Source organism: Anarhichas minor, unplaced genomic scaffold, assembly GCF_050575085.1.
Source record: "Anarhichas minor isolate MPS153535 unplaced genomic scaffold, ASM5057508v1 ptg000026l, whole genome shotgun sequence".
Taxonomy (NCBI): domain Eukaryota; kingdom Metazoa; phylum Chordata; class Actinopteri; order Perciformes; family Anarhichadidae; genus Anarhichas; species Anarhichas minor.
Genome location: NW_027466472.1, coordinates 14575468 through 14602594, shown reverse-complemented (window position 1 = coordinate 14602594; position 27127 = coordinate 14575468). Strand labels below are relative to the sequence as shown.

The 27127-nt window shown below is 40.2% G+C and overlaps 1 protein-coding gene across 1 annotated transcript in view; it reads left to right on the top strand.

Moving 5' to 3' along the window:
* The window catches only part of traf4a (tnf receptor-associated factor 4a), a 34729-nt gene extending 31303 nt beyond the window's left edge, over positions 1 to 3426 (top strand). The window contains exon 7 of the mRNA XM_076100092.1: positions 360 to 3426. Coding sequence (XP_075956207.1) covers positions 360 to 992 — 633 coding nt within the window. The 3' untranslated portion in view covers positions 993 to 3426. The remainder of the gene's footprint in view (positions 1 to 359) is intronic.
* The last annotated feature ends 23701 nt before the right edge of the window (positions 3427 to 27127 follow it).

The window sequence follows — 27127 nt, the reverse complement described above, 5'->3', positions numbered from 1 at the left end:
TACAGCATTTATAGACTGAAAGCAAAAACATGTCTCCACAGCAGTAGAGTGACTATTAAATCTAATAATCACATTATCCATATCTTTGTCTATCGGTGCTGAGCTAAAAATAATGAGGTTCATCGGCAATCCTTTTTCATCTTCTTCGTCTTCACCAGATTATTTGTGCATATGAGGATGAAACTGATGTTGCACGGGTGTTGCTTTTATCTCATCATCCTATATTGAAACCTGGCACTGTATCACACACACAAAAAAAAAATACGGCTAAATTCTTTATTCTATTTTCTTGCATGTGTTATGCATCTCCTCACTTTCTCACTGTGCAGCAGCTTTTTAATAATTCATCTCCCTGGCAGTGCCCCAAACTGGCTATCGGTCGTCACCTGGAAGACACCACCAAGTCTCACCTGACTATGATGTGTAACCTGGTGGGGCGTCAGCGGCAGGAGATCCTGGAGCTTCGGAGGGAGATGGAGGAGTTGTCCGTCAGTCACGACGGCGTTCTCATCTGGAAGCTCAGCGACTACTCACGCAAACTCCAGGAGGCCAAACTCAGAAGCAATCACGAGTTCTTCAGCCCGCCTTTCTACACTCACCGCTACGGCTACAAGCTGCAGGTGTCGGCCTTCCTGAACGGTAACGGCAGCGGCGAGGGCTCCCACCTCTCCGTCTACATCCGCGTGTTACCCGGAGAGTACGACAGCTTGCTGGAGTGGCCCTTTTCCTACAAGGTGACTTTCTCCATCATGGACCAGAGCGACCCGTCGCTTTCCAAACCCCAGCACATCACGGAGACCTTCAACCCCGACCCCAACTGGAAGAACTTCCAGAAGCCCAGCAGCAGCCGCAACTCGCTGGACGAGAGCACCCTGGGTTTCGGCTACCCCAAGTTCATCTCTCACGACGAGATCAAGAAGAGGAACTACGTCCGAGACAACTGCATCTTCGTCAAAGCTTCTATAGAGATTCCCCAGAAGATTATGGCTTAAGATCCGACTTTTGTTTCATTTTTTTTTACGAAGGAGAAGCACAGGTTAAAGACTGGAACTGACACTTAACCTTGAAACTTCTACACACTTACCCTTTAGATACTTTCTGCCCTTACAGCCTCTCCACCACAGAGCGAGTCTGTTTGGCTGCGTGAGCTGACTCGGAGGACGTTGATACATCACAGAGGAGAAAGTGTTTGGTCGGCAGAACCATCACTCTCTGGTGTTTCTTTTTACTATTTTTTTTTTATCTGTTTGCTGACCTTTTATCACAGTCTACAACAAAAAGCCTTGGAAATCAAACAGTGCCTAGAGAGATTATCTTAAGTTATATTTTTGTTGTTATTTCCGCAGTACAAATGTTGAAGAAATTAAAAAAAGGGGGTGAAGGGCTTCACTAAGCCTCTGCACTTAGAGAAGAAAGAAAGTTAGACTCTGGTTAGACACGTCCTGTTGGGGTGATCTAAAGAAGAGGGAGCTCAGCAGACTCGAGCTCAAGCCCAACGGCCTTTTGTTTACATGCTCATACAGTATACTCTCACTGATCCGTTAACAAACACAGAGCCCTTGGTAAGAAACTGCTCGAGGTTTGTGTGCACACACGCATTAAATCGATGTTTTCAAGTGAGAAACTTGCAGCTTCAATCTTGGTAATTTTCATGTTTTAATTCATTATTTTAGTATTACATTTTGATTCTGTTAAATGAAAAGATGAATGAAAGTAAGTACGACCAACTACCAAGTAGCTTAGCTTAGCATAAATACTACAAACAGGGGGAAACGGCTAGCCTGGCTCTGTCCGAAGGTAACAAAATCCACCTACCAGCACCTGTAAAGCTCACTCATTAAAGCCACTTTAAGTCTCATTTGTTGAATCCTTACAAACATTTTTGGTCAGAGCCAGACTAGCTGTTTCCTCCTGATCATAGTGATGCTAGGCTAAGCTAACTGGCTGCTGTGGAAAGATTTGAAAGTGGTATCGATCATCTAACACAGCAAAAACAACAAATAAACTAATTTACCAAAATGTCAAACTATTCCTTAAACCATAATTAAACATGCCTCTCATAATACTGAGAATGTCCTCCAAGTTTGGGGCTTTTAAAAAATAAAAAGGAAACTGTCAAGATCAACAAAGCAATTTGTTTTCTTTTTTTTAAGTGGACAAGTTTTTTACCTGACAACATTGAAGCTACATATCCGTCTCCTCTAGTGAACTGCTCCCATCACAGTAACTGTCTGTGACTTGTGTTTGTCAGTAGTGCGAGCCAGTCGTAAATGGCTTCAGGAGCATGTTCATGTACCAAACTTCATAGTGACTCTACGAGGCTCCATGTCTATTGCGGAGTCCACCAATACGGGAACAAAGCACCTTTCGTCGGTCTTAAGATGAGCAGAGCAGACAAAGAGGCCAGTTGTTGGACACGTGCATTTAAAAGTGAAGAAAAAGCCATGTGGCCTTTTTATACAGTATGTCTTCGCATGAGGGTTTTAGGGGTGAACAGGGCAACATAAACACATGCATGCTTCATGTGCTACCACCTGGACCACATTTTTGTACTGTAACCTGTATTCTTGAAGTCCTCTCCCGTTGATGGCTATTTTGTCTCTTTTTTTGGACCGTTTGAAAGTTGACAAATTGTCAAAAAGTATGTTTTGTTTTTTTCGTTGTTGTTTTTTTTTATATACAGAAAATGTGAACGTTGTTGGTAATAACCTATAAAGACATGAACACTTGGCTGTGAAGTGTACTGTTTTACATAGCCTCGGCATGTTTAGGGTACTGTTTGAAAAGATGGTTAATGACACGGTGTCTGCAAATAAGTGGGTGTCTCGGGACTGACTACACCTTTTGTTGTTACCATGGTCACCGGTGTCTATCTTCAGCTCGGCACACAATGTTGTGACGGGGAGCGGCAGGAGGGATGTGCGATGCACCTCTCTCCATCACAGCACCATCAGAGGGGTGGAGGACCTTCATGATACAGTACACTCATGACTTATGTGAATACTAATGTGAAAAATGCAGAAGCACATTCTGTCTTTTTATTATTATACATGAAAAAAACTCCTGATTTCTTGTCATAATGCCAGCTGATATTTTACAGTGATTTAAAGAGGTGAGAAGATGAAAACTTTTTTGTAAGATTCTGTATTTTTAAAAACACTTAGCTGTTTTATACAAACACTTTTCGTTTGGAGAGTCGGGGTTGACTTTGGGAATTTTCAGACCCTTTCGTCTCTTTCGACATTTGGATAATTTGTTTGTACTTGTGGTTTGAGCCTCACATATTCTGTCTGTATTATTTCCTCTTAAAAGTATTTATTTTAAGGAGCCGTCATGTGAGTTTGAACAGATGGCACAAACGTTTTAATATGTTGATTGATGAGTGCTTGTCAATTTCTTAATTGAAATAAAATACCATATATTATAGTTGTTTTACCTATTTGTGTTTCATACAGTGCACACCGTATGAATCAGATACAAGTCATACAGTCAAACAGCACACACAAGCTGACCTGAGAATATCCTCCCAGCATCCATACAAAATCAAAGTCAATGAGCTCTTCCAACTGCAAACACATTCAGCATCCAAGGATCAATAACATAGGTGCAAATCAAAGAAAAGAAAATCCTGAAATGAGCTCTTGAATTCTAAGAAAAGTTGAAACTGGATACTTTATGGTGTACACAAACTTGCAACAAACTAGGGTACAAACTCAACTTCATAATGACGTTCTTTTATATTTCTAGTCATATTGTCAGACATAATGTCCCATATGGCGTGGCACACAAAATGTGTTGGTTACTTAATACTAAACCGACAGGTTTCACTGTTTATGATAACACCTTGCTGTGGAAATGTGTTTAAGGGGAACTCTGTTGATTTGTTTTACCTTTAATTCTGTTCTGCATATGCATGTCTTAGGCCGGCATATTGAGCAAACTGTTTTAAAGGAGGGAGGATTGTAGTGGGAGCACTGGGATGTCAGGTGCGACTTCGGGTGGCCGGCCACATGACCTGAGAAATTTACTGATCTGAACTATTAGCTAATGTTGGAGTGAATTGTATATAGCCCCCGTCATTGAGTAAGTCTCTCTCAGTTTACATGCATGTGTTAAGAAGGCAAAAGACATGAGCATGTGCATGCCTTGATTTGAGTAAAGCAGAAGGGGCCCGTTCATCGGACCTTATTAGTGGCCCGGTCATTTCTGTGGGAGGGCCTGGCCTTGGTCATATATCTGCTGCATTGACGATTGTGGGTCAGAATAGCAGGAAAAGCATACTGGCTTGCATGCTGCAAAATGCAATCTGATAGGACATCCTGGTATTTGTTGGCGTACTGCAATATCCTATCCTACTATATATGTTTCTGCCAGTATGAGTATTGGAAAGTATACTTCCTCAGCATAACTGGTTTTGGACTGGATTTGCTTTATATTGTTTTTCTGAATTAGCATACTGACCACCAAGAAAGTACTGAACGCATTTAAAACATGAGCATGGACATAAACCACCATTTGAATTATTAATGAAATGTATTATCAACATTAATTCTTAATGATCCTAAAATACTTAAAAGCTCATCTGAAGATTCAGATTCGGCTCAGTGATGCAGAGTAGCCAAGTTGTTCCTCTAAAGTGTTTCTTTGCCTTTTTTAAAAGTCTGTCTCCTCTGAAAAACAATCTTCCTCTTGTCCTGCCTTCTCCACTCATTATATATCGAAAAGCAGTTGCATGTAAAGGATTTTGTTTGTTAGCGTCAGTATTTTCTCGAAAAAGAGGCACTCCTTCTATTCTGGACTCTACGTATCTGATGAATCCCCATTCGCCAATCGGTTTTATTTCCATTTCATCACCCACTCAGTGATCTAGGTTAGAGCTGCAACTAGTTTCTGTCCTGCTTCTTCAGTAGCTTTTGCTCCAATGCCGCTCGAGATGTAGAGAAGTGAAGGAGCAGAGGAAAGGGGGCAGAGGAAGTGAGGCAGACACCAGACCTGCTTTGAAGCGGTGCCAGGAGTTTGCATAAGCTTTGCAGTTTGGATGATGTTCGGTGCAGCAGGATTTAGGGAAGAGGAAAATGAGCTTTTAACGTCAAAGTCACTGAGAGGTCCCCTGGGAGGACAGTCCTGTTTTCCACTTAGTGCACAATAGCTGGCCATGGTCTTCCTAAAGTGTAAAACTACTTATTTTTCTGCTTTTAAGTGAAAACAACATCTGTTTTAGGAATACAGCAGGACTTTTCTTTGCTTCTATGTAAAGTCTTCCTTTTTGAGGATATTGCCAAGATCCTTGAAAAAACTTGTTTTTCATTCAGGATAGCTTTTTTTAAGTTTCCCTTCTGTGAGAGCGATCATTCATTTCAGGGAGGGGTCCTCTGGCCAGGATGGCCCCCGCTGTCTCTCCTCAGACCAATACAGAAAGTTCATAGATGAAGTTGAAGAGTATAAGACTCAAAAGCCAGCCTTAAACTTTCCTGGCGCAAGGGTGTACAACCAACAGCCCTGTGCTGCTTCGAGGCAATGCAGAATGAAAATAGTAACAGCTAATTACATGTTAGCAAGCTCAGTGTGTCCCATGCAGAGCAGAGTCACGTGCAGCTCAGTGCACAGTGCTGCCCTTTGGCTTTGCGCTCTTTCAAATGACCCTCCGCTCGCTTGGTAAATGATTTGCAGGTACGGTCTCGTTCTCAAATACGCTGTGCACACACTAGTGCCGTTCCTGCTTGGTGAGCTCACCCAAAACCTTGGTCAACGTATGCTGGAAGTGAGATGGCAGCTGGGTTAAAGGAGGAGATGGTGGTGAAGGCGGAAAAAGTCCCAACCCGTGAGGCTTTCCTCGCCCATGAAAAACAACACATCAAAGAGGAGCTGTGGTTTATGAAGCGGTGCCATGCTGTCGTCCCTCATACTGAAGTTAAACAGCTCTGCATGTGACTGAGTTGGTGAATCTACGTCCCACAGCAGTGAAAGAAATGTACAGGTGTGGGAAACATCTGAGCTGCACGGCAGGAGTTCACCCGTGAGTCGGGCAAATCATCTGACAACAAGCTGTGGTTGAGCGTGAAGCTTTATTGAACTTGGAAACATTTGACCTTTTAAAAAATCTACTTGGGTGAAATTCTTGGTAAGGCTTGAGATTAGAGCCGTCAATGTACGATGTAAATACTTTGTACATTTAGAGTACAAATCAAATATTGACTAGGTACGTATGAGGGAAATTAGGAGCGAACACATTTTGTTTAGGAGGGACCAAGAAATATAACTTAAAATAGTACTTTTTAAATTACCTAGTACATGTGAAATATTTACGGATTTAAGTTTTTAGATATATGATACAATAATAATATCCTTAAAATATCAAAACTGTTACCTTGTAACAAGTAAATAGTACCTTGTGATTATAGTAGTAAAAACACAACTTAAACACCCTCATTGCCTAACTTCTTGTTTTAATTTTTTGCACTTCCAGTGTATTTTTGCCCCGGTACCACATATGCACTAGTTACACGGTTCTTGTATGTTCAGTCTCGGATTATCCAAAATCTAATCTTCTATTACTCACAGGCAGCTCCACCCATCCCTCCAAAGCAAAAGGCATTAGCTGGGAGTCATTGATATGAATCCACTTACCGGCATCAAACTGGAACAGCTGCAAAGATGTAAAATTATTGTACGTCATTTTTTTAATATTGCAACATCAGCTGAGTAAATACAAAACAAAATAGACCTAACCACAAATAAGTCATCAACTTAATTAATAACAGGCCTGCTTGATACTCTCTACTGCAGCGGTAGATGCTATTTTCTATGAGAGGCTTCATGTTTCGTAGACTACAGATATTACAGATAAAGGCTTGATTTCTCTTAATTCTCCCATCTGTGCTCCCAAGCATCTTTGCTTGTATCACAGACTGGATCACAAAGAGTTTTAATGCACAACTCTATATGATAAGGTTCTCTGATCACGCTGACCTCACTGACCCGGTTGGCTTGTCTAACGCAACAGCTGGACTGCACAGTCAGAAAATACAGATGGAGGATTTATTATTTTGGAAAGAAAAAGACAGCCTCTCATATTGATTTATGCATTCCCTCTGATGTACATCCATCTAGCGAGCTTTTGAAAATCAGTCAAGTAAGACCAGAGGCAGTGACCTGAGGCCAAAGGTCAGTCAAGACCCACCGTGGCTACCTTCCAGCAGTATGATGCTGCCATGCTTGGATCAATCACTGGCCTGGATTACTGGAATAACACACCAGCCCTGAGGGGAGGGAACCTGGAGGCGTCCACGGGCCATACGCTCACCCATACACGTCGATGAAATCTCCGATTGATCGTGATGAATGTGCTACAAATACTGTGTGGTTGATTCTGCTAAACTTTGTTTTGTTTGCAGAAGAGTAAATCCAGCGTGAAAAGCTCAAACCACAAACAAAACAAGATAAAATACATGACTATGCCAATGTTTTTTAAATGGTTATGAATATGGTTTGTCTTTTGAAGATGTCACTAACATTTTCTGGCCAGTTAAAAGTCTGTAGTACCAGTGTGGGCGGGGGCTGACCTTTGACAGTTGCGCATAATCAAGTTTGTGTGATCTGCGAGCTGGCTAGCTGTTGACTGCTCAGTCATGATCTGAGCTGGTTTGCTTTGTAAGAGTAGAGGTTCATACATTTTTGGAGTTTCGGTGAAAAAAAAAGAGAAAATGGCAGCTGCTACACCCTTGATATAAACTGCCAGCATCTCCCCCTCAAACCATCCATGGTCAAATAAATCTCTCCTTTCATGCCCATTATGGCTGTTGAATAACAATAAAGCTGTGGTTATTAACAGTGGTGTAATGACACTAAATAAATCTACTCAAACACTGTACTTACGTCTACAAATGACTTACTCTACTTCTCATGCCATTGAGTCAACCGATCAATTAGCCAATTGACAGTAAATTAATTTGCAGTTATGTTGATAATCATTGAAGTCATTTTGTATGCAAAAAACTTTTCATGATTCCATGTTCACAAATGTATTCATTCATTTAATAATTTGAATTCATTTTTAATAATTTTGACAACCACATTTGGACACATTGTGGAGGTAACACTTTGGGTTCTGGGTAATTGTGAAAGGATTTCTCACTTCTGAATTTTTACAATCAATTGATTAATAGAGAATATAATCAGCAAAAATCATCCATAATGTTGATAATCATCAATTTCATTCCTTTCAAAGTAGTTTAAAAAATACTTGTGTTGCTTTAAACATATTTTCCTGATTACTTTCTTTTACTTAATTCATATTTTTCAATGCAGGACTTTTACTTGTAAAGTACTAATACCACAGTGTAGTACTTTTAGTAAAGTAAACAATCTGAATACTTACTCCACCACTCATTAATAATAATGATTATGGTGATAGTCTTAAGAGAATGTTTTATTGTTTGTCACTTATGTGTTTTCATCCAGAGCGGTTAAGCTAATCATTTTCTGCTTGTACGAGAGACTGTAAACTGCGTGATGGTGTTTGTTTAGGTCTGGTTGGTTTGGTTTCCCTTTCCTTTGGCTTTGTTGTTTTTGTTGTACGTCTTATACAACAGTTATGTCTGCCAAGTGCATGTTAGAACCTGTGCTGAAGATCTGGAATTAATATTGATACATAAAAGAAAGTCTGTTGTTGTTTTTTGGTGTCTGTAGATTTGGGAGAGCGGGACGATCAGGGAAAATGTAGCCTTAAACAAAACAAAATACCAAGGCCTATCCATTTTCCACATGCTTGTCCAAATGTTGTTTTTCTGCGTATTCTACTGGTGTGCTCAGTTGTATGTTGTCATGGTTTAAGCATGCGTTTCATTTTTTTTCTGCTTGACCTCATATTTGTATTATATTTGTATTTGTCATTGTTCTCATCAACTGAAAACGTCAAACACAGCTAATGTTCCTTTCTTCTCACATGATAAATAAAAAACCGCTAGAGAAATATTGGGCTTGCAAAAGCATTTCAGACTCAAATGATATTTTAAGGAAGTTTTTAATAGCCAAAAACAGCCAGTATTTGACACCTCTGTGAGGATTCTCCGACAGCTCATATGCAAACTTCCAGACAGGTGCGACTCTGTCAACCTCTGTTTGCATACTGCGGGAGAGAAAAGTGTGTTTTTGAGATGTGGTTTCCCGGAAATCTGTTGCTTCCTGATATGTGTATGTGATTCAAAATAATTATAATCTTTGTGACTGCATACACAAACACGCCTGTGTTATTAAGTTTAAGTGCCTTGAATCTCGCAGATAGAGCACAGCACTGTGACTGTGTGGAGTTAAGATTTTGAAGAGTAAATTATAAACGTTTGCAAAATGATGTCAAAATAGGCCAGAATAGCAGAAAGTTCTTCAGAGGCAGTTCTCTGCTGATCATTTATTATTTTTTGTTTATTCTAATTAGCCAGATTTGTTTAAATCCCCGATGTCCATCCCTGATATGTCTCCCTGACTGTATTGTATAATTTAACAAACTATTACAGTGAGGAAAGCAAAGCTTAAAATGTTGCCAAAAATTCACTGTCACGCATTGCACAAGATTACATCCATGCAGCGTGTGAATTTCTTTTTTTCAAAGCTATTTTCTCAGAATAAAACTCACTCCCAGGGTTTGGCACTTTAATAAGCACCTTCTCAGATAAAACAGTGTATTGTTAACTTTCATGGCCATGTGTGTGCAGTGTTTACGCAGGATGTTTGCAGTTTGAGTCGGTGAACCTGAAAGGGCCTTCAGTAACCGTTGCTTACATGAGTCGACATTCACGATGACAAACCATTCCAGCAGTGTGTGAACCTCTAGAGGCTTCCTGGTCATCCACATCAAAACCTCCGGTAAAGAATGTCACTCTGACTGTACTGTGTGTCCCTGTGGCTTGCTATCCTCTACTTTATTTTCCAAATTCCCCTGCTACCCAGTCAGATTTTTAATTTCAGTCACATCCAAAGTGAAAAGGACACCCCCTCTGCTTATAACTCACCCTAAACTAGGTCAATATTAATACTCATTTTGTGGTTTTAAGTTAGCTTTCTCACATCATGATAACTCAAGGAGCTCTTCGTCAGCTCTTTTATTGAGCCAAGCAGCACCGACTGCTAACAGCTAATGTAAACTAGCTTTCCTCCTGCAGATTTCTTCAGATATTTGTTTCATAATGCCATTATCAGGGGAAGAAATATGGTGCACGAGAGTGTTAAACCACAGGTGTGCAGTATTAGTTTGTAAATGTGCAGTACCATTCGGGCAGGATACGGATCAGGTAGCGATGGACACGTGATGTTGTTGTTAGCGTAAATTAATTGATGAATGAAATGATAAAGTGATATGGGATCGATGCGTTGACACGTGTACTCGCCAATCCAGCATTTTAGCCTGTATTGGAGGCATTTCTGATACAGTTATTGGTATTGGAACAACTCTCAAGCTTTCTTTAAGTTATGATACTTGATACTTTTTCAATACCACATGTTTTAACGATGTGATCTCCATTATTTACACATTCGATAGTAACAAAAGTACCGAGGCTCTAACTAAAAATGATCCAATCACATTTTCAACCCAAGGCTTCATGGATGATGTACAATTTCCACAGAAACTCAACTAAAATGCTCATCAACCACAATTAAATTAGCTTGATCATGGATTTAATCTTTGTCACCTCAGAATCCTCTCACTACTAAAGACAAAGTGTTGTGTTTTGCTTGTGGAAACAAATCTCTTCGGCCTGAAGTCCTGCAGATAATCTTAACTCCAGCCTTTAGCCCCTAAGTAATGGCTTCCTGCTACCCCAACCATGCAACCCATAATCTGGCAGTATGGTAAAAGGCCACATGGCAGATACATGAGCAAAGCAAAAGACTAAAATAGACATTTTACATTCTTTTGGCCTATTTTTATCGCCTATTTCTGGAGCTCAAACTGTACATTTTTGAAAGACAACTAGCGGGTATCGGCTAGTTAAAAGTGACAGATAAGATAATTTTTTTTAACACAGGGTGAAGCTGTTGTCTACACATCCATTCATCTAAACCCCACAGATGAGGCGTCTTCAGATCTAAAGATAGACAGAACAGAGAATAATATTCAAAAATATACCCATAGTTTTGTCCATTCATTTTTATTTGTCATTTAAACACACATTTACAGAATGATACCAGCATTATGGCATGTTTGCCTTTTACCACAAGAAGCTCCACAACTAATCTTCTTCCAAACCGTGCTACTGTGTCTTAGAAACGTTGATGGGTTTTGCAACTCGTTTCTCATTAACTCATGCAACTCGTTTCCATTCATTTCTTTTCAGTATTAAATTCGACTAGAAGACTCTTAAACTTGCTTGAGTTGTGTGATCCATTACAGTACATCACATGTGCATTGTTTCTTCTCTGTCAAAGTTAAATCAGATCAGATCAACCTTGTTGATCTGCAGCAGAAATACAAGAGCAGATTTGAAGCAGAATGTATGATGTGTGTTTACTATACACACATTGAAGTATAAAAAAAGGTATTAAATACTATAAACAAACTAAATTGTAACAACAAAGTGCATAGAGACAAAAAATAGTCTCAACTTAAGATAGTAAACAATGAGGTTGCATCAATAATTAAACATAAAATACAGTATTATTGTGAAGTAATGTGTGGCAAACTTCTCAAATAAATCAGTTCTTGAACTACATACAATAATGTAATAGTATCAGAAACTGAAGCAAACTGGATATAACTGAGATGGAACTTGAGTGAATTTAAGGAACACTAGTTATATTTAAGCAGTATGGAGGTCAGTGGAAAGCTATGTGTGGGTAAAATACTGTGACAAATCTAAAACGATATAATCTGCATTTAAAAATGGTAAATGTATACATGATTTTTGATTAAGTATCTTAAACCTGTATACATACTCTGGTACCTATTTCATAACAACTGTTTTTTTATGTTTAATTTGGGAAAATATACATGTCTTTCCTATTTTTATTTAAATTACTTATGAATAGATATTTTTCTTCGGTCCTGGGCACATGGTAAATACGCAGCAGGTTGCATACTACCAACAGTATAATTCAGTGTCGTACTCATGGAGTAAAGCCCTGCAGTAGCGATGTCACACTCCTGTCAAGCCCAGTTTAATCCTATTACAACCACTTTCATCATCACCAAGATATCTAGATTAAATTTCCTATGTCAACAGCGATTATACTGGGAGGGGAATGGGATTGCTGAAGCATCCAGATGGGCAGTGGCAACTGAAAGTGATCAGTAATAGTATAAGTATAGATTATGTAGTTCACCACTGGCTTGGGATGCACCACAAGCCGTTGCCGCTTCTGCTGCACGTCTCTCAATTATCCAGTTGAAGGAGTGAAATCAAATCCATGTGACTCTTCAGTTGCATTTCAAGACTGCAAAAGACATTTTTTTTCTTTCATCGTTTCACGGTGAAAAGAAGAAAATCAGAAATCCAGAGAAAAGAGAGAAAACCTTGACCAGATGGTCCGGCCAAGATTATCCTCTAAACATGGCTTCCCAGTCTCTCTGAGCCCCTAATGGCAACACTGTCGTTTCAAAGAAGCCGTGGAGTAAACACATTCAGCTCTGTGTCAAGCAGGTCTCTCCACTGGGGGTCCGCATGTTTAGTATCTGTGTTTGCTGTAACGCGGTCAGGGAAGGGTTACTCAAATAAGTGTGGTTTGTCTTTAAACCCAGCTGTATTGAAACACACAACACCACCCACACTTGTCTTCAGCTTTATTCCCACATCTGTGCTGTGGCTCAAATATCACTGCCTCCCCCCACAAGCTGCTGTTGCAGGCGAAGGACACCGCCTCGCACAAGCTTGCAGATTGTCTCATGTCTCGCTCATTTGGAGACACCACCCTCAACCCCTGAGATAACCTCACCTCCGAGAGTGGAATATTAGCTCTGGTTTATTCGGAAAATGGTTTTCCAGAAAGCAGGATGTAGTATGTAAAACACACACAGTCGCCCTCGTCTGCTCGGTCAGGATTAACCTCATCCTGAGCTGCAGGAAATGGCCAGTTCTACCTCTCCGGTGGGTGTTATTTTGACCATCTGACGGAGACAGAGAGGACGGTGTGAGGAGTGCATAATGCATCCATGGAGGAGTGTCAGCGAGCAGAGGTAGAGTGGAGCGGTTGCCACGGTGAACGTGCTCCATTCCACCAAGCCCGCCTCTGATTGGCCGCAGCCAAGGCTGAGGGAAGGAAATTCTGCCAATTGGAAACAATTGATGTTTTGTTGCCGGGCCAAGCTGTCCTGGCACAAAGCTGACATTTATTGGCAACAAGGTTGCTCATCAGGTTTAAAAAGGTGACACTTAAAAAACTGTTGCTTACATGGTCATATATCAATAAAAGTTATATTTATATGTACATAATATAACATTTATGGGGCCATTATGCTGTATAACGATTACTTTTACTTTATACTTGAAGTATATTTTACTAATACTAAGTACCCATGTAAGAATTTGACTGCAGGATTTTTTTCTTGTACATTGTGGCCCTCTTAGGTCTTCAGTAGTGCAGAATAATGCAAGTAGCATAAGATAAATACACATAAATAAAGTCCAAGTGCCTTCTTCTGTATTGATATTCTTACACTAGACCGTGTCAGGCAGGAAGGAAGTGATAAAAACTGTCAAAATAGAACATTTTAAAGTGTTAAGGTTTTTTTTCCAGTTGAACCTGCAGCCACGGTCTCTAGTAGCAATAACACGACTAGAACTGTACCCACCTGAGTATTGATTACTGAGGGCTGCCAGCCAAATACAAAATCTAACTCTGCATGGGGTTCATGTGGCATACGCCAAAACCCTTGAGATAAGCATCCATTGCTTATACGAATGAAGTATAAATACTATTATAGAATTTGCACTATTGCAGGATAGTAAAATGCTGATCACGTCTATTCTTACTACAAGATTACCTTCAAATTCAGCTGAATATATCAAACTAAAATACATACTGTACATTTCGGGCTTGTAATATTAGATTTCGGAATTATTTACATACTTTATTAAATCTGAGCAGTTCATACAAACAGATCCTCCCTGCTTTTATTAAAATACCACCCCTCTATGATTTCAGGCTGTTGGAAGCTGTGCGACGTGGACTTTCCGAACTTGGTGCGAAAGATGAAAAACAATGAGCTCAGCATGCTCCATGGAGGTTTCGGCCTCTTCTAAGTATTCTTACTGTTTATTACCTCCTTTTATAAGATGGGTATAAGACTTTTATTTCCTTCTTGCAATGTAAAACTAAAAAAGTTGATAATAAAAGCCTTCTGGATGTAACTTCCAATTAAACGTTAGTTGTCTCCTCAAAAACATCAAAGAATGTGTGAGTCTTTTTGTGCATCATTTGCTATACTGGGATATTTTGTGCTGACGTGAAAATATTTCTCCATGTGTTACTTTAAAGGAATCAGGTGTTATTTTGATGACTGTTGTCTGTGGAAAGTCAGGCGTGCAGTAATGCAAGGTGGCAGCATGTCCTGATGTCGTTCATTAGTCATGCTTCTCTAACAGCCAGACACTGATTGTCAGCAGCACGTGAGTAATTGAATCGGGCGGGCGTGCTTAAACAATTGGCTCTAATTGCATTACTCTTTTGGACCATGACAACCATTGTTAGGCTGAAATTTGCCCCTTCAGCACAACTAATTGCATATGTAAATCAACAATATTTGCCCCCTAGCAAGAGGGGAGAGTTAATGCGATAAAAGGAGTTCGTCCACTGCGGTTGATTTACAGCGGGACTGGCAGGCGTCCACTGGTGGAGGTTGAAGCAGACAACAAGGATCTGTTCAACTTTGCTTCATCACTGTACACATCACTGTATCTATCAGAAGAGATGATTTCATTGGCTTTGTTTTGTTCTGAACAATGTAAAGGGAGGGAAGAGGGGCCAGAAAAGAGGGAGGGTATTGTATTTTTTTGTTTGTTTAAAGGATGGGTAGTCTGATGGAGGAGGATATTGTTCTACAAATCAAGGGCAACGTGTGACCCATCAGATGAATGGAGGTTATTGAATTTGCATTAAATCAGTAGTCGGTTCACTTGTCTGTCTTTCACATCACCGATTAGTTTTTATTCTTTGACCAAAAATGTAATACATTATGTCGTAGTTCTCATTTTCATATCAAAGGCTACTTTTATTTAGTTATAATCTTCTTGTCTTTATGAAAAAAGGTAATCAGAAACAGTTTTTTGTCGTCATTGTTGTTGACGAAAGAATTGAAATTTTTTTAATTGTGTTGGTTGTTAATTTATTGTTCCATTAAGATATAAAGTGGTGTATACAATCTTAAATTTAGTCACGAGAGACTAATTGAAAAAAAGTGTTTAGTAACTACATGAATTTATATGACATAATTTCAGAGATATGTGAGGCAATTAGACCCCACGATAACTCATTATTTTATGCGGGTAGTTGCTAAATATGTACAGGAATATCCCCCATTATTGAGTCTCCAGGCTGGTGGTGGTAACAGAATGCAGGGGTGGAGGTGGGTCACAGTGATCGGCCACTGCATTGAAAACTGACAGCAGCAGAGAAAGAGAAAGTTTGACAGCAGTGAGATGATTGCTTCACAGAGTTTGTGGCAAATCTAGCGTGTTGATCTGAAAAGGTTCCAAAGAAAATGATGTAATAGCATTGGGCAGGGCCTTGCTTTTTAAAAAAGTGACATAAACATAAATTTCGGCCCCCCCCCTCCATACAAAAATAATTTCCGTACAGTCCTGTGAAAGCTCAGACTCCTCAGGATGAGTTATGTGTCACACAGGGCGGTGCAGGGAGCGTTGAGGACGACGGGGTCACGTTTCAGTTTCCCCGCAGCGGTCCCTCCTCCCTCTCAACCCTCCTGCAGACTCTTCCTCATACTCCTCCTCCTTGGGGTGTGTTGAGCAGTCGTTCACATCTGGAGCCGCAGTCATGGGGCCAAACATGGCGCCAGCCTAGCGCTGAGCCAACGCCACAGAAACACACACACAGAAACACACACTTGTTACTGTTTGTCCCAAACTGTTGTTGTGGGGTGGCATCAGAGAGTTTGCTGCTCACGCTTAACTCATTATTTATCCATACAGAAGATCTGAAGTACTGGATGTACAGTTGTTTCAGTAATACAAGGTTTTCACGTGACTCGACAAAGCAGGAAAGAGAGTCAGTCTACTTTGAAAATCCCTCCCACCGAGTGTGCCCTTAAAAGCGTCTTAAATTAATCCTGAGAAATTAACATAAGCAGACGCCATTCCCTTCTCATTGAGGCAGGGCAGACCCTCATGCATGTTAATTGTTCACAGCTTTTATAATCCAGTCTTCCACATGTGGGACCTGATCCAGTCTGCCTGTTTCTGATTAAGAATCAGCCACGTGGGACGAGAGATGCCGAGAGAGGGATCTGTGGTACATTTTTCTGGATTTGCGGGACCCGAAGCTATTGTCTTGATTGGCCGGCTGAAACTTCGCTGTCATGCTCAAAGTTGTGATTATTGCTAATTTTCTCAGCTGAATGAAAGTAATACAAGCCAAACACAGCTGGGTAATTACATCTGTGGAAAAGGCGGCCAACAGAGAGATCAGGATTGCTTGATTATTTCCTTTTTGAGGGAATATTTTGTTCCTACACCAGCCTAAAAACTTAAAACTGCAGTCTAAATTTTCTAGCATGATGGTTAACACATGTTTTACCTGAGTTCTGTTCACATCACAGTTTCTCTTTATCATGACGACAGAAGTAGAGAAAAAGGTACCCTATAGCAGAAATAGGCTACTGTAAAACCAACTACGTATATCATGCTTACGTTTACATATCTCTTCATCTAAACATACTGACTTGCAACTGTTCCGCCATACAGTACACAGGTGGTCTTACCATCTAACTTTATAATCTTTCCATCCTTTTCTGAAAGCACACAACAATCAAGTTTATCCAAACCTTATTTTTTAACTTAAAGCCCTGCAGAAAACGTGGTCTCCTCAACATTAAATATTCATGGCTTATTGAGCAAGAGTTAGCTGCTTATGTATGAAGTTAAGTTCAAATCCTCAGTCTTTAGTTACTAAGACTATAACACTCAAAAACTCTGGTAATCTGCTTTGCTAGGACTGTGTAGATGGTGTTTGTTTGAAGTAACTCAATTCAAATGTTGCAAAGCTCTGAGTGGTGCACGTGACATCACCCTTTTCTCATGTTGAGTCCCTCCCACTTCAAACCAGTGAGACAAGCAGGGAAAAAGAACAAAACATGTTTCATGTGAAGTAACCATAACTGTTGTAACTTTGAGAGAAAATGTTTGTTTGTTTAAAATCGAATCACTCATATTAGGAAACTAGTTGAGAAAATATTCTTTAAACGTGTGATCTATTGATGCCCGGACGGTGGCCCCTGTAGTCTCTTGCTATATGGCCCCTGGCTTTATCCTTGGGGTCTTGGGGTGATAGAAGATGAAGAATATGATCATTAGGCAGTGCTGTTTCTATATTGATGGGTCACCAGGGAGCCTTCCATCACTGACAAGGCCATCCGTTCTGTTGTGCCTCCGCTCTCGGTCAGTGTGTCGGGTTTCAAACACATGGAGCGGATTAACTATATGTGGCACTTTACCGGGGCGACGTCCACCACACCCTGACTAGACTTCATAGTGCTTGGTTTGTTAGGAGGTCCTGCCTTGTTTTCTCTATAAACACAATGTACATTTAAGACTTGTTGTTGCAGGATGGTGCCCATTTACTGCAGCTGAGGTCACTGTTGTAAAGCAGTCTGAGGAATGTTGCTGGAATTTGGCACTTATTGTTGAGATGAAGAGTAATTTCAAAAGACTGAACCCGGCTTACATGTTGAGCGGTGTTAATTTTGAAATGTAGTTCAGTTTTCTTTTTGATACAGGACACTGCCATTAGACATTTGTTTTTTGTCTCGCCAAATGGGGCAGCTTTACAAGCTGAAAATATGACATGTTATCACTAGTGCTGGGCAACGATTAGAATATTTAATCGCGATTAATCGCATGGATTTTTTGCGATTAATCACGATTAATCGCATTGTTATGGCAAAGTTCAACAATGAATTCAAAAGTAGTGTATTGCGCACTTTTATTTTAAAAGTACTGCTATATGAACAAAAGTGCAATAACATTTGGTTCACGAGATGCAGGTAGCATGTTTTATACTTAATGTGAATATAATTCATACTTTGTTGGCATCTTATTCTGAAAACCGGATGTTCGTCTGAAGAAACCGGATGTTGTCTCACGTTAATCTTTCCGCTACCTTTCAAAGTCCTTCGCTCGCTCCCGATCTGTGCCGTTTAAATACGTTTACCGTGAATTTCAGTATATAGGTGCACTAAAATTACTGACTATAGGATGTTTGCTGGCTTTTATCCCACTGTTCTTGTCATCCTCTTGTTGTTATGTATATGTATTGTGTCTTGTCTTTCAATAAAAAAAAATAATAATAAATAAAATAAAAATTATAATAAATAAAAAAAATGCGTTAACGCGCGATAAAATAATTGTCGGCGTTAATTAATGAATGCGTTAACGCGAAATTAATGCGTTAACTTGCCCAGCACTAGTTATCACGTTATAAAGCTAATGACAACCATCTTAGCAAACAGTTGCCTATTTACACATCCGTAGCAACATTAACATTTATTTGGAGTCATAAGTCTGGCCAACTGATGAACGTATGTCTAATATTTACTCACCTTTTAGCTCTGTTTTTGGTCTGTACCAACTCCTGAGGGCTATATCCGTCTCTTTAGCTTCCAAATTCTCTGCTATGTTCAACATCTACTTGCCAAAAAACAAAAGTTGAAAGGTGCAAATAATGCTCCGTAGAGCTGAGGAGAACTGTAAAGTTGGTTGATAATTCTCTATGGGTTCACTGAGCAACCCCTCTTTATGGTACCATGAAAATCTATCATTTTGTGAAACCATCAGCCTGGCATCCTCCTGAATTAGCTTCAAGGCAAATAGTACAATTTCTAAGAAAACACTAAGCACAGTTCATATGTGAGATGTTAAACACAATTGTTCCTTTAAAGGGAAATACATCAGAGGGATTTAAGTGCAAGGTCAGCTGCAGCGCAGTGGTCCAAGACTGTGTGTGCTTTGCTCAAGGACACTTCAGAAATCCTGTGAGGCTTCATTGAGCTTGTGTGTACATTGCACACATCTTCCAGTTTGGACAGCACTCAACATTCCTGCTTTTTTTTAATACATCGTATAGTGACTACAGCGTCCTTTGTGTCATTGTCAAAGCTGCTCGGCATGATTCACACATTCCTCTTGTATAGACGCAAGACTTTTACAGCCAGGGGAAGAGTAAAACATTAAACCATGTTCAACAGTCGAGCAGCTCAGGGACTTTCAGCCTGCATCATGAGCCACCAGTGATAAACGAATAGAGCCATTTATTAGCACAACATCAGTGAACTTCTCCCTTTCGGAGAATGCTTGGCTACAGTCCCAGAGCCTGGGCACAGTGAAGCTGAAACTGCAAGGTGCTCTCCCACTCCTGACTGCAAATGTTTTTTAAAACAAGGGTTTCTGCAAAACTCCCATTGAGAAAGGGGAGCTAATGAAGCTGGAGAGTATTTGTATATACTATAATATAAACTATTCCTTTAAAACCAGCACACATAAAAGTGAAAACAATCTGTTTGACTTGATACGAGTATAATACCATAAAAGTTTAAAAGTTTAAAAAATATTTCAAATATTACATTTCAATTCCATCAAAATGATCTGAATATAGTCTTCTGGCCTCCACTGCTCATGAAGTCTCAGCTGTAGAGCTTTGTAAGAGAGTGTCAAATCAATCCAAGCTAAAATTCTCCTGATCATTTAAAAATACACAACACGACCTGGGCTGATCTTATTTGCATTAAAGAGAAAAGTGCGGGACTGAATCCACATGACCAAACAAAGAACAGGAAAACCAGTGGGTCGAAAGAGCATCTTACAGCCAGGATATATAGCTTTAATAATCAGCAGTAAAGATGGAAATCAGTTGATCAACACTGAAGAGAGGTTTTTACATTCTGTTGCACCTAAAGGATAGAAATGATGACTTTGTCTATAACCCCTCTCCTCCACGTCTCCACACTGCATATATAATAACAGCATAGACTCATTTAAGCCGACTGAAAATAGATTACGACGTGTTATCTCTGTCACTGAGGCTGTACAGTATGTAACGCTGCCACTGCCCTGAAGAACACGTCAGCCAGGAGGTCTCACGTTTCCATCATGTTCCTTTAGATGCAGCTACGCTCTGCTCTGGTAATATTTAGCGCTGTCTTATCAAGTCATATACGTCTGTAACAATGTCACACTGACGGGATGTACATGTGAAGGAGGGCACAGATAATACTTGGCAGGCGTGGGACCTTTGAAACATGCTTATGAGTGACTCAGAGATGGCTATTTTAGTCTGAGATGTGAATGACCTCATCTTCATGTGTACTGAGTATTTTCGTCTGCAAAAGGGAAAGAGAAGGATCGGTTCAATTAAATGTATCCAGCCTTTCATTGGCACAGATTTTTGGGATATCTGCAAGGTTTCTTCCTCCACCATGGAAGTAAACGGACTCTCATTTATGGAGCTTGCAGCACTAAAATAGGCCTCTGACATAACAATTCAGCAGCAACTTGTCTTTCCAGAAGGTATAATCCACAGGAAAGAAATGTTGCTTGTAAATTTTTTTAATGCCATTTTTTTCAAATCAATGAGCACCACAAACTGGATGGAGGAAAAGCCTCAGCAGATAAAACCAACGGGCCGGATACCACGAGAGGTTTGTAAAAAAATAGATTATTGCTGTAATTTGTGTCGATTTTTAGACAATTGTATGATTTTTTTTTAAAGTATATTTATTACTAAATCCACCGCTATTTTAAACTTTTTTTTATATCAGCTTTTAGTTTTGTGATTAACTGTTTTCTTTCTTTTTTCTCCTATTTTTGTTGTATTGTACTGTTGTACCAAAGAAAGTGGTCACTGAATGTATTGACCCTACAAAAACTATTAAATAGGTAAATTAAATGGTAAATAAAGAACATTCTTTAGTTAAAAGATAAGTTAAAATAGTCAAAACTTCACCCAAAGTTCAGACTTGTCTTCTAAGGTTCTGCTGTCATACAGATATAATTTGTCTTTCAATATCTCGTGAGAACTGTAGAATGTTTCAAATTGCTGTCACACTTATCTGAAAGAGTCACAATGTAAAGACCTCCTCTTACAGATATATTACATGTCTGAAAGCCACAAGGCACAGGGACACCCTCTCCAACTCAAACAAGGAATCTAGAGCAACGATCTCTAAACTAGTTTGTGGTGGAAGATGGGTGACGCTGGACACGCTCAGCAACTCACTGATCAGACGAGTCAAAAGGTGGTGAGAAATTAGGGCGATAACATCGTAATGGTCTTGAGTGGGTATAAATCTCAGTCCGCTGAGCCTGTCAAGACAGCAGAGGATGAAGGAGTTGAGGCTGGAAGGTCATGAACTGTCGTTATGAGCTTTGTGGTGACGGATGAAATACAGATAGATGACAGGTAGAAGAGGTGCCTCACTCCTCTGCCTGTGAGCCAGTCCATCTCCTGTCACAGTCATCAAAAGAGACAGAAAAGAACAGAGTTGATGCTTGGATTGCCTCTTTGCAGGCACATAGTGGCCACATTTTATAAACGGGGGACACTGCGATCAAGCGGCCATGTTTAAACAATAGCAACCAGTGACGATGAGGATGAAGAGTCGAAACCTAAGCTGTAGGTTTGATTTCAGCTTGCAGATGGACACAGTTCTCTGTTAACACTCCTCTCCTCTGACCAACAGGGAGGGCTCTGATCTTTGACCCCAGCTGGATGGCTATTCTTGCGGGGAGGGGTTTCTCCCTGCTGCCGGTGTGCTGCTGGTTTAACAACATAATGAAAAAGTCTTTCATCAGGGGAAACAGCCATATGTCTTCTAAGCCCCCGCCCAAACAGGGAACACCTCACGTCTTCATCTGCTTCAGTCAGGACATTATTGATTCTTTCTGAAGAGATTTACATCATGTGTCAAATGTGAATAAGATTTACTTGGGGGCCATCCAGTAGCAGCTGACCTCTGCTGTCAAATAAATCTAACTGAAAGACTCACATGGGCCATGTGTGCCTGTAATCTGCGGGTAAAATATTGAACAACGGGGTTGGGATTGAGGAGATAATGCCGTAATCCCCACCTGCAATTTTGAAATCCACTCGATAATCCTGGTTAAAATGTGGAGCTGCAGTTTCGTGTAAGCGCATCAAAACTCTGCTATCTGCTCTGTGTTTAATCAGTGCAACACTATTCCTCCCAAATGCAGAAAGTCACGTCATGCGGCCCTGATCGGCCTGATATGTTATTTGTCAAAGCTGGGAACACGCGTCCCCATTTAAAACTTGAAGCCTGGATGGATTAAGAAAACTATCTTTGACTAGTTTACAGCTAACTCCACTACCGCACTGATTGTTGCCGCAGCAGCTCAATGTTTCTATTTTCAAGAGCTCCGATCCTAAAATCATCATGAAAATTAACATTATTTATTTACAGTCTTCACAAACAAGAATTTAACCACATTATTATTTTTATTTTAGTACTATGTACACTGACATAACTTACATATTGATGAAACAGTTTAGAATAATTAGCTTGTTGCACAACAATAGGACCTTGTTATTTCAAACTGGACTGTTTGTAATAGTGTATCCAACCACTAAAATACGTCTCCACTGGATGAAGACGTATTTTATTAACACACATTTTGAACGTGCACAATTAGACAACTTATTCTGTTACTATATCACATTGTTATAAACACAAAACACAAAACAAATACCAACACTTTCTGACCAGTAAACGTGACTGTCATAGCAGTGCCTTAGTATGTATACAATAGCGGTTCTTCCCGCTATTTACGTTTTACATTATACAACTCGTCACCTACTTGCTAAAATGTAGGCACAACATGATCACATGCATTCCCATTCCCACTTCCGGTGTAGATAGGAAGTTAAAAGACAGAGTAATGGAGTTAGAGAACTTGTTGCTGAAAAGTGCATTAATAATATTAAATCTTGATGTACACAACACGATGGCCCCATCAGGTGCAGGATTTGAATGAATATTAAGCCTCCCTAAAGCTGAGGGGCGCTGCTGATGTGGTGATAATTCTCTGCAGGTGCATCTATATGAGGGACCCTTTTCACATTGTCACTTTGTTTTCACATTTGATACAATCAATTACAGCCGCTTTCAGAATTAATATTTCCCAAATGCCATGATCGTTAACTGATGGGTAATCCAGTGATTCCCAGACTGACCATGTCCCTTCCTGAACGTGTGTTTTGGTAATCTCTCTGTGAGGTTTATGAGGACCTGAAGCTGCACGATTACCTCTCTGTGTGAAGCACCACTTCACATGCACTCAGGCAAAGTGCGCCGGCTTTCGCTGAATAGCATCACCGGTCGTGGATGACAGCAGAAAGTGTGCACAAGTATCAAAGACAAGCTTTCACCCAAAAACCTCACTGCCTTCATGTTTGCAGCTGCCTTTTTCTTTTTTTCTCAAAATGCTTTTTTGCTCTGCACTTATGTCACTGACCTCTAGTGTTAAATAATTGAGGTGGACACATTTTGGCATGTAGTCATAGAGTAGGGGAGTTGCTTTTTCTTCCTCTGATATATTCAACTTGAGCGTTACAGCATCAGCGGAAGCCGTGGCCTCTTCATGAATGAAACATTGTGCCATCAAAGCCCAGAGGGAGTGTTACCTTGATATCCACAGCGGTAGAGGCCGAGCTGGGTCTGTACAAGACTCTCAAAACCTTAAAGTTACACATAGTACTTTAGTTGCATCATCTCACCGACTTTAGTATTTATAACCCGCTGTAGTTCATCCTTAGGCTGATTTGAAACATTAGGCATTAAGAGCAGCCTCAGCACTTCTTCCTCCCGATTAACACACAAGATCAGCACTTTTTATACCACGCACTAACTTTTGGCGCACTTTCTTTCTCTCTTTGTTCTTGCACTTTGAGTTTGCCAGACTGACTTTGCTGTGGTGGAGGTGCCGCTGGTGATCGCGGTGCTTTCCTAACGGCCCAAAAACACGAGGGTCTCAATGATAGCAAACGATTGCTTAGGGGTTGAAGAGGAGAAGTAAACAAGAGACAACCCTGCAGCCCAAACAGGGAGAGCTCTGTCAACGCGGTGGTAGTATGTCAGTGTCATTGGATACAGGAGTTGCACTCAGATGGTGGGGGAAGAACAACAAGCACAACAAAAAGAAACGTCCTGTGTACAGTTTAGCAGAAAATAGTACACGAGGGCGTAGGTTTGTTCATCAATTAGTAATGCTTTTATGACATTATACATAAATAAATTGCACCAAGCAATGATAAATTATAATTATATTGGTTATTTGTTTTCTATAAAAATGTTAGTACACCGAAACAATACATAAATTGCTGAATTATAATGCATTAACCCCATAAACCTTTAAACTCTTTACAATCTTTTACTGGATTACTTCTATTGATCATCTCTTCAGGAGAATTATCTGTAAATAGACAGCTAAACTATTTATTTTGTTTACCCACAAATGTAGAGGAGGAGTTACTTCTTTTTCAGTCCTGATTGAAGTTGCATACAGCGTTTTAACATTTTAATCAACTCAGATCTTCTCTCATCTGGAGTTGGCAGATGGTCAATAAGAGGACGCAGTTTTGAGGATTGTTTTAGAGAATAAATCAAACTGAATCTTTAGGAATGAGGGTGCCAAACACTTGAATTGGACTAGTTTATCATGACTCATTTGTAGACATGGTACTGGTAAATAGAATTGCTTCAAGTTACCCATTTATGGTTTTGTTTTCCAAAGGATTTACGAGCAGCTTTATTGTTGGCATGTGCATGTGTGTGTCCACCAGTGAATCTCCAGCCCACATTTCTGTCACTGTGTGACGAGCAGATAAGGAGACCGTTGAGGGATTCTGTGCATTGCGAGTGTTGTGAGGGGGAAGTTCCTTTGGCTTATACAGGAAGCATGTCAACTGAGCTGGAGTGCAAACAGGAAGTGAGTGATGGATTTCAGGTTTTGTTCCAGCGGAGACAGGAAACGCTCAAGAGTTCCTCAATCGCTTCAGCACATGGTCGAGTTGTTAGAAAGCTGTTGAGTTGTTGCAATGCAGGAAAAAGAGTTTCTGTGGTTGATTCTGGTGGTCACAGGGTCATTTCATGAAGTTTTTTATTTTCGATATTAGACTTTACATTTTTTTGCTTCTTTTGTTTTTAAAGAGCTATATTTGCAAAGAAAACATTGCATCTTGTTTTTGTCCTTCTCGTGGCCCTCCTTGAAATGAAGATAATACAATATGAAGAAGTGACAGAAGAGGAGGACATACTCCAGTACTTCTACTACTGTTTGCAGTTCCTGGTGGTCTAGGAGTCATGACCCCCTTGTACTGCAGCAGAGACAGGTGCTGCCACATTGTTCTCATCCTGCTGCAGTCGTCCTCAAATTAAAGCAACTTCCTTATTATGTGACTGACAGTTTCTACACATTCTCGCTTCAGAATGAAAACTTTCTCGACTGAGTTGAATTGTTTGTCAGACTAAAAGTCAAACTGTCCGCAAACTCCCACCTCCTCAATATCTCAGTTGTATTGAATACAAACTGGATTCAACTGAAAACGTAAAGAATACTTAACTAGCCAGTACCTTTTGTAATCATCTGGGATGAAATTGAATGCTTGTTTAATCATCATCCACTTGTAATTAGCGACTCCCCTGCACTTCCTCATCCACCCCTGCTTTTGTTTTCTGATTAAACAAACAAAACCGTCATCATTAAATTGAACAGCAAATGATGCGATCTGTGTGCCAAACAGCTTTCTCTCAATTTCACAGAGTTGATTGTTCGTGATTCATTCAGGATACAATTAAATGTGCCTTCTGTGAGACTGAAAAGAGAGCAGGAGTCTGAATAGTGTGCTGGTGCTGTCTTTTTTACTGTCGGGGTTATTAAATCGCAGCTTCGTGAGCTCTGTTTCAGAGGATCAACAACTGAGCCAAACCTGCTGATGAGACAAACAGAAAGCCTGGAGGTGGCTGGAGGCTCTCGATAACAGCGGCGCTTTCATCCTGTTTAATGTCACATGCATGCATTGTATTTGTACACATTTCTTCATCCCTACATTCATTGTATTTATGTATATTTATACTTTAGCACTGCAATTTGTCTGGAAGAGAGAGAGACACATGCTGCAAAATCAAGTCTGTTTCTCCAGCGTACAGGCAGACACCTGTGTTTGAGCTTTCTGTCAATGATGAACTCTTTGAGCAGTGCTGCTCCATGGTTGTGCTTCTTTACCCTCAGCCAGAGAGTTCACATAGGTCGGATTCATACCACTTTTTTACTTACTCTGCCTCTGGTGTCACATTCCCCTGAAACTGATATAGCTGACACAAAAGATGGACCTACTTTCTTGCCACTTTTCTGCTACAGCTGCAGAGGTTCAGAAGCAGCAGCCCCACTCACAACTGACACGCTGACACCAAAGTGCAAATTACTGACTCACTGACAATTTGGACCTTTTGAATCCCAATGCCTTAACATAACAAACTGCTGCTGAAATGCTTTCAGTTGTCTGAGACTAATAAAGATAGATCTGTTGATTTGTTTTGTTTTTTCAATGTGGATCTAAAGCAACAATTATTTGGCTGATTATATGAACAAATAATGGGTCGGTATCACATATGGCAGCTCTTCAGTGGTCAAATATAATTTTATTTACATGACCTGTGGCCATCATTGTCCAAGAAGGCAATATACAGTGAACAATACTGCAGCAAGAATCTGTCCACTATCCTATTACAGTGAGTGGCATAATAATGACTTTGGGCATAATCTGCGGTGGTGTGGAGGTAGATGCACAGCCGTGCTGTCTCTGACACAGTGCATGCCTGTACAGCCTCCCTGTAATCAGCATCCTGGCTGCAGGAGATAAGGCGCAGTAACACAGTGTGAGGCTGCGGCTGCCT